This window comes from Oncorhynchus nerka, linkage group LG27, assembly GCF_034236695.1.
Source record: "Oncorhynchus nerka isolate Pitt River linkage group LG27, Oner_Uvic_2.0, whole genome shotgun sequence".
Taxonomy (NCBI): domain Eukaryota; kingdom Metazoa; phylum Chordata; class Actinopteri; order Salmoniformes; family Salmonidae; genus Oncorhynchus; species Oncorhynchus nerka.
In genome coordinates this window covers 77,515,979-77,524,701 of record NC_088422.1, presented here as the reverse complement: position 1 = coordinate 77,524,701, position 8,723 = coordinate 77,515,979, and the positions used below count along the sequence as shown (strand labels likewise).

At 47.7% G+C, this 8,723-nt stretch overlaps 1 protein-coding gene across 1 annotated transcript in view; it reads right to left on the bottom strand.

The window, feature by feature from the left end:
- Positions 1–365: 365 nt before the first annotated feature.
- The window catches only part of LOC115112462 (collagen and calcium-binding EGF domain-containing protein 1-like), a 23,981-nt gene continuing 15,623 nt past the window's right edge, over positions 366–8,723 (bottom strand). The window contains exons 3-11 of the mRNA XM_029639544.2: positions 4,808–4,860; positions 4,330–4,461; positions 3,999–4,136; positions 3,614–3,747; positions 3,295–3,415; positions 3,003–3,142; positions 2,803–2,838; positions 2,543–2,578; positions 366–2,335 (exon numbers count right to left, since the gene is read on the bottom strand). Of these exons, the coding sequence (XP_029495404.1) occupies positions 2,147–2,335; positions 2,543–2,578; positions 2,803–2,838; positions 3,003–3,142; positions 3,295–3,415; positions 3,614–3,747; positions 3,999–4,136; positions 4,330–4,461; positions 4,808–4,860 (979 nt within the window). The 3' untranslated portion in view covers positions 366–2,146. The remainder of the gene's footprint in view (positions 2,336–2,542; positions 2,579–2,802; positions 2,839–3,002; positions 3,143–3,294; positions 3,416–3,613; positions 3,748–3,998; positions 4,137–4,329; positions 4,462–4,807; positions 4,861–8,723) is intronic.

The following is an 8,723-nucleotide window of genomic DNA, read 5'->3' as shown; positions in this document are numbered from 1 at the left end:
TAAACTTCTGACCCACTGGAATTGTGTTACAGTGAATTATAAGTGAAATAATCTGTCTGTAAACAATTGTTGGAAAAATTACTTGTGTCATGCACAAAGTAGACGTCCTAACCGACTTGCCAAAACTATAGTTTGTTAACAAAAAATGTGTGGAGTGGTTGAAAAACTAGTTTTAATGACTCCAACCTAAGTGTATGTAAACTTCCGACTTCAACTGTACATACTTACACACAAGCAGAGGCACACATGATGCTTTAGAAGGTGATCTAAGGTGTAGATCAATAGCTAGCATTAAGAGAGCCCACCACACCATATATGCACCAATCTTGAGTAGGGAAGTTCAACAATAACGACAACAAAAAATATAACAACAAAAAAGTATGTTTACCAACACTCATATCCAAAGAACTTTCTGAAACTTTCAAATGGTTCCTTTTTTATTTACACCAAATATACAAAAGTATGTGGACAACCCTTCAAATTAGTGGATTCTGCTATTTCAGCCATACCCGTTGCTGACAGGTGCAATCTCCATCGACAAACATTGGCAGTAGAACGGCCTTACTGAAAAGCTCAGTGACTTTCAAAGTGGCACCCTCATAGAGTGCCACCTTCCCAACAGGTCAGTTCGTCAAATTTCTGCCCTGCTAGAACTTCCCTGGTCAACTGTAAGTGCTGTTATTGTGAAGTGGGACGTCTAGGAGTAACAACGGCTCAGCCGCAAAGTGTTAGGCCACATAAGCTCACAGAATGGGACCGCAGAGTGCTGAAGCGCCTAGAGCATAAAAATCATCTGTCTTCGGTTGCAACACTCACTACTAAGTTCCAAACGTCCAGTGGAAACACATTCTCTGGAGTGATGAATCACACTTCAGGCAGTCCAAAGGACGAATCTGGGTTTGGCGGATGCCAGGAGAACGCCACCTGCCCAAATGCATAGTGCCGACTGTAAAGTTCGATGGAGGAGGAATAATGGTCTGGGGCTGTTTTTCATGGGGCTAGGCCCCTTAGTTCCAGTGAAGGGAAATCTTAACACTACAGCATACAATTATTATTATTCTTTTTGACAATGACATTCTAGACAATGCTGTGCTTCCAACTTTGTGGCCACAGTTTAGGAAAGGCCCTTTCCTCTTTCAGCATGACAATGCCCCTGTGCACAAAGCGAGGTCCATACAGAAATGGTTTGTCGAGATCGGTGTGGAAGAACATGACCGTCCTGCACAGAGCCCTGACCTCAACATCTTTGAGATGAATTGGAACGCCACTAATGCTCTTGTGGCTGAATGGATGCAAGTTCCCGCAGCAATGTTCCAACATGTAGTGGAAAGCTTTTCCAGAAAAATGGAGGCTGTTATAACAGTAAAGGGGGGGACTAACCCCATATATATGCCCATGATTTTGGAATGAGATGTTGGATGAGCAGGTATCCACATACTTTTTCTAATGTAGTATCTGTACTGTATCTCTAAAGATGCTTCAGAGAGTCTGTAGTGTAGTGGCAGGAGTATAAAAGCTGTTGAGTTGGGTTGTTGCATGGACAGGTGCAGTCTGGGGCCTGAGTCTGGTTCTAGGCCCTGCAGGGCAGGTAAGCAGTGTCAGGCAGCGACCGACCGGCGTCTCCTCTCCTCGGACTGTACAGATTTGACAGGAACAGGAAGAGATGCAGACGATAAAGCCCCTGCTGTGTTTGAAGCCGTTCAGATCAGAGCGCACAAAGACACAGTCTCACAGTGCTACAACCATCACCACCCTGTGCCTCGCATGCAAAGGCATACTCCCTCTTCTCAGTCAGACCAGACCAGGCCAGGCACGAAGGAAACATCAAGGCGGCAAGGCAAAGCTTGCAGTGGTTTGGTTTGGAGGGTCAGTGGTTCCATTTTTGCCATTCTCTCTCTCTCTCTCTCTCTCTCTCTCCCTCTCTCTCTCTCCATTTGTTTATAGTCTGTCTCTGACAGGAGAGAGCTGATCAGAGGTCTCCTCACCCTCATACAGTCCTATTTGGGTTTTAGAGACAAGGTTTCACTGGAGGAAAGGAGTCAGTTCAGTCAGTTCAATGTCTCTGGTTTACAAGAACCAGTTGATTAATTAGTTCCCTTTGGCTTATCGTTTTGAGTGACAGTTACCGTGGGAAGGGCTATGGAGTTCAGGTATTGAGCATGAGCTCTCCTTGTCCGGAGCCCCACTCTCCGAACCCTGTCTCTCCGCTGGAGTGGGGTGGGGTGTCTAAGGAGAGGCCACGTCTCTTCCCAAACACTTGCTCCTGCAGCTCGATGATGTCAATGCGAATGTCGGCCATCATGACCAGGAGGAAGTCGAAGGAGCCGGGAGGTCCCTGGGGAAAGATACGGAGGCTTTAATATCTCTGTCCACACATCAGTAAATTAGATTTCAACCTGTAAAGCATGTTGCATGCTTTAGGGTGGATTTATTGTATGCTTGGAATCTGATAATACATAGAATAGATCAACAAGATGACAATGATGATAATGCATTTAAAATACTTCAACGCCTAGCTGGTAAATATAGAAAGCAGACTCACTGGTAGACCTCTGGGACCAGGAGTTCCCCTGTCACCCTAAAGAGAAAAAAACATCCAGAAACGTCCAGTTACATACTTCCAACATTCACACAGACTTCTATAAGAGTCCACATCGGCAGCTCAGAGCTCTCAGAGTGGGGAGAAAAGTGTTGCTGTTAGTGTTCCAGTTAACAGCTTTGAAAAGTTTACAGGATAGTTTAAACACATACAGGACACACACAAGCATGTACTAAACACCACAGACACACGGATAGACTGACCTTCAGTCCATCTCTGCCTGGTGCGCCAGGAGGTCCCTGTTGGAAAAAGGAGAGACAGAAATATGGTTTTAAATGTTTTTAGGAGCTACAGCTCCTTCCATGCAACATTTATTGTAATGATGTATCTCTGCAGCTATGGATGTGTTGCTTGGACTAATAGGCCCAACAGCATGTTATCGGGGAAGCAATAATAATATTACCACAGCTCCTCTGCGACCCCTCTTGATGTGCTCCAGGTCAGGCTCGGGGCCCATAGGGCCCATGTCTCCCCGTGGCCCCTGGGGCCCGGTCAGGCCTCTTTCTCCAGGCTCTCCCTTCCTCCCCGGCAGGCCTGATTGGCCTGGGATCCAAGAATAAAGGGATGTAAGAGGAACCAAGGAGATAACTTGAATATCAGCCAACAAACAGCTGACATAGGCAGTAAACAGAGATACAGAGAGAGAGAGAAAGATTGAGTTAGAAAGATTCAGAGAAAGAGCAGACAACTCTTACCTGGGACCCCACGGGATCCTGGAGAGCCAGGAGGACCAGGGAGGGCGGGGGTGTCAGGACCTTTCCCCAACCTCCCAGCAGATGGCTTATCACTGCTGTTAGCCAGGCCAGGAGACAACATCTACACACACACACAGGTAGTATAGTACAACAACCTTTCTCACTGTAGTCTCCATTTGGCCAGACTTCCATTGTGAGACATCAAGTCTGGTGAGGCTAGTTTACGGTTAGTGTATCTCTGGTTAGTGTATCTCTGTGTTTGTATGGAACAGCAGTGTAAGTAGGATGTGCAGTAGTTAGTGTTGTGATGTAGATGTACCTGGTTAGGTGACTGAGTGCTGCCCAGCCTCAGTTTGAGCTGCAGCAGACTGTTCCTCATGTTGACAAAGTCTTGACAGGTGAGGGAGCAGGAGCCAGCACTCATCAGGGTGTCAGACTTCCCTGACGAGCTCACTGACAGAAAGACAAAGAGACTCTCAGAGAGACAGGCTTGTCACAGAGAAAGTAACACTACAGAATAAGTAACACAAAAACAAAGTCTAGTAGTCTATGTTCACCCTCTCAAACACATATACAGTACTGTACCCTCAGGCTGAAGACACACAGGAAGGTACTAGTGAGCTAAGCCCAGAGGTAGTGTAGCTGTAGTAGCCAGCCTCATGTAGACAGTAGGACTAAAGTATAGTAGTATACTCAACACCCACGGTTGTGACTGGGTATACAGGAGTGCTTGTCCGGTGCCAGGATGTAACCCCTGTGACAGCGACACAGGAAGCTGCCCACGGTGTTCTCGCAGTCATGATCACAGACACTGCCGTCGGACTCCACACACTCATCGATGTCTGTGGTGTGGGAGACACAACACCAGCTGTTAATTTACACCTGATTAAGGCTGCATTTAGGCTGCTCTAATCAGAGAGAGGGAGAGAGAGTGGTTGCTCTGATGCAGGATGTTAAATTAAGATTCATACAAAAGAAGACTGATAAACAGGCTGATAAAAAGCTGATTGGCAGATAAACAGGTAGTGGACTTACCTAAACAGTAGGTCTGGTGGTTACGATGCCTCTCTCGATCAAAGCGGTATCCGGGGTAACAGGTGCAGACAACCCGTCCAAAGTTGTCGGTGCACTGCTGTTCACAGGGGGAGCCAGAACACACATCCACATCTGGAGCAGAGAGAGGAGAGGGATTGGTTCAATAGGGACATGCACAGATAGGATCTTACATGCAAAGCTAACAGCTCCATAATAACCCTGGATGTCCAATAATATTCCTAAAGGGTATTCCTGTGTAATGTTGCCCTCTATTGGTCATGGTGTATCATTGTACAGTATTGCCAATTTATGGAATGACATGCTCTTTCACTTTTGAAAAAATGTGCAGTTCAGTAATGGGTTAATTTGGTGTTGCAATGTGCATTCTGTCTGTGTACAGGTGCCCAGGTGTAATTACAGGCACTGAGCAAAGTATCTGACTTGGGGTGAGTAGAACTGCTGTATTTCTTTAACCTACTTTCAGGTATGCACTGGCCCATCACGAACCTGAAGCCCTCACAGCATTTCCTCCTGTGGATAAACACACAGACAGACAGTAGCATGAGCCAATAATTCATTTCCCAGCTGCTGTATTCTTCCCTTCACATACTGAACGGATCTACACAGCCACTGAATGTGAAACACCAGAGATACTTTATACAATGACGAGATGGTCTTGTCTACACCCTAACAATGGGAGTTGTTGTCCCAAAGGCGGGAAGGCAGGCAGTCTGCTTTTCTCTCTGCTTATCAGTCTGCTAATCGTGGACAGATTTTGACAGGAGTAAATCCTCTTCGCTTCGCCTCTTCCTCTCTGGTAACACCCAGCCTGTCAATTGTCTTTAGGACCAAAGCTCCTCATTAGCACCAGATCCCTTACCTCCATCCCCACTTCCTAGCAGCACTAGCCTAGATGGTCAAGAGACAGCTGAACAAAGAGCATCATCCTCACACACAGCAAGCCAAAACACCACATGTTACAGGCATTAGGGATGGACCTGTGGAATAGGAAACAATGGAAAGGGATATTGGAATACTCATAGAATCACTGAACCCAAATAACACAGACCTTAGACGAGGAGGGGACACGCACACGCATGCACGCACGCACGCACGCACACACACACGCACACACACACACACACACACACAGGATTTAGCTCCTGCCCCGAAAACTGCACGCTCTTGATGGAGGGAAGTTAGCATGGTACCTCACTGAAGGTCCCTCAAGACCACAACTTGCTTTTATTCTTCTCCAACCTCCGTGCAACATAACCCTAAATCACTCCTCTAAGACCCTCCTCCACTCCCTCTTCTGAATGATAAATAACTTACAAAACTATGGGCCTGGCCAGGGCCTGATTAAAGCCACATGACAGACTGAAGCTTTCATCTGTGGCTCATAGCTGTGTTGTGTTGTGATGGAGAGAGCTGGGGATGGGACAGTACTGGGGGGCTGCTAGGGGGCTCTGGCCAGGGGCCTGAAGGACAACTCTCTCCAGGCCTGCCACCTCCTGCCCCTCCATTCAGTGTGCCAGCAGAGGAGAGGGCCAGGCTGGGCTAATGGACAGCAGATGTGGGCCTTGTCTGTCTGTCTGTCTGGGCTGAAGATGTACAGCCAGCAAGGGGAGGCTATGGCTGGCAGCCTCTGGTCTCTCTGAGTGTCCACTCACAACATCAACACACAACCTCTGCTCTCATAGTCCACTGCCCTACTCCAAACATCAACAGACAACCTGTCAGTCACACAGAGACCTGACCCCACACTGCCCCTGATCTGATCTGGGACCTGCAAAAAAAAAGAAAGAAAGCCTTTTGTGAGCTAACTTGATGAATGTACTAACTGTAAGTCGCTCTGGATAAGTCAAATGTCAAATGAAATGCTAGAGGTGTCTCTGATTGATGATACATGCTCTTCAGTGGTCTGTATAAACTGCTCAGGTTAATAGATACACAGTGTGATGACCTGTCTGTTGATGTTTGGGAATGTAGGGGTCTCTGTTGATTAACACTGTTCTCGGATCTTAAAGGGAAAAGACCAAACCACTGAAGCTCCCTCCCTCCCTCCCTGTCCTCCCTCCCCCTCCCTCCCTCCCTCCCTCCCTGTCCTCCCTCCCTCCCTCCCTCCCTGTCCTCCACAGTGAGATAACCGCTTCTCATACTCCCCCGCGTGCATGTGTGTGTGTGTATGTGTGTGTGTCTGGGGACCAGAGCAGTCAGTAATCGGGTGCATCTTGTTAATGTCAGGAAACAAGGGCAGGGGTTATTAGTGAGAGTGATGTGTGACACTGACAGGACTGTTAAACACAACCTTGAGGAGGAGAGCTCCCAGACCAGGCTCTTCCTTCAGTTCTCTGCACTCTTCACAATACAGACAAACATCGAGGTCAGGTGACTAACAAGGTGAGGAGAGTACGCTCTTAGAAAAAAAAGTGCAATCTAGAACCTTAAAGAGTTTTCTGCTGTCCCCATAGGAAAACCCTTCGAAGAACACTTTTTGGTTCCAGGTAGAGCACTTTTTGGTTCCATCCTTCCTACAGAGGGTGCTACCTGGAACCAAAAGGTGCTCTACTTGGAACCAAAAAGGGTTATCCTATGGGGACTGCCGAAGAACCCTTTTGGAACCCTTTTTTTCTAAGAGAGTATCTTTCTCTACACCCAGATTATCAACACTGATGGTCGGATTCTATGGTATTTTCTTGCCCATTTGATTCTTCTGTGTTTCTACATTCTGCATCAACATGTCTTTTGCAAGCATATTGTCTGATTAAGTTCCTTCAGAAGATGAGTGGAGTCCCTGTGTCACCCTGAGGGTATTGCTGCTGTTAGACACTGCTTCTCTTGATGCTCCACACTCTAACATAGTGCCTACAGACCCACCAGGTCTGTCTGACCATGCAAGTCACCCAGCTACGAGTCCGTCTTAGGAGCACCATCCCTGGACATCCCTGTGTCACCCTGAGGGTATTGCTGTCTTAGACACTGCTTCTCTTGATGCTCCACACTCTAACATAGTGCCTACAGACCCACCAGGTCTGTCTGACCATGCAAGTCACCCAGCTACGAGTCCGTCTTAGGAGCACCATCCCTGGACATCCCTGTCCCTGTGTCACCCTGAGGGTATTGCTGTTCTTAGACACTGCTTCTCTTGATGCTCCACACTCTAACATAGTGCCTACAGACCCACCAGGTCTGTCTGACCATGCAAGTCACCCAGCTACGAGTCCGTCTTAGGAGCACCATCCCTGGACATCCCTGTCCCTGTGTCACCCTGAGGGTATTGCTGCTCTTAGACACTGCTTCTCTTGATGCTCCACACTCTAACATAGTGCCTACAGACCCACCAGGTCTGTCTGACCATGCAAGTCACCCAGCTACGAGTCCGTCTTAGGAGCACCATCCCTGGACATCCCTGTCCCTGTGCTCCCCCTGGTTCTCCTTGGTGCTGGTGGTGACCCAGTGACTACCTGCAGAGAGAGGGACGTACCGAGGGCCCACACAGGCTCTACACTGCTGCTGCCAAAAACAGCACAAAGACGCTGGAGAAATTGCAAGACAGGATCCAGAGTACAGGCCAGAGCAGGATCACTTTACACTCCAGATTATGTACTTTAGCAAGGGTCTCCCTCCAGGGAGGAGAGCTCAATGTTATTGTTTTCCATCCAGGCTGGCGTGATTTATTTGTGCGTTCGCGGCAGGAATGCGCTACAAAGACTGGATATTCATTATAGACCCCCCCAAGAATCCACTACAAAGACTGGATATTCATTATAGACCCCCCCAAGAATCCACTACAAAGACTGGATATTCATTATAGACCCCCCCAAGAATCCACTACAAAGACTGGATATTCATTATAGACCCCCCCAACTGTCTGCAGCCTGGACAGACAGCACTGAGGTTACACAGAGACAGCAGAGCAGAGACCAATCTGGAATGATGCTTTCCATAAACCAGACGGAAATCACTATGTATTAACAGTTCCACTCACTCAGTACAGGATTGCTCCCTGGACCTCAGATAGTGTTTCTGTTTCTAGATTTGGGGAAGATAGCGAACAGGGACAACAGTATCATTAGGTGTCTTGTGACGCAACGTTATGTATCATATTTACTCTGTCAATTCCCAGACTCATCAGAGAGAGAGGGGAGATGACTTAAGGGGGTTGTTATGGCGATGGAGGAGGAAACGCAGCGTGGAGGAAATGAGACAGGGAGATGTTGACAAGTCGAGGAGAGGATGGAGAGAAAGAGAGAGAGATGTAGCTTTTATGTCAGTTATGCTTAATGGTCCTTCATGTGGTGCTCTGTGAGTCAGAAACACAGGATGTGGACCTCGGTGGTCACGGAACCCTCGACACTTCAGGACAGGAGAGACAGTGTCTGTGTGTGTTT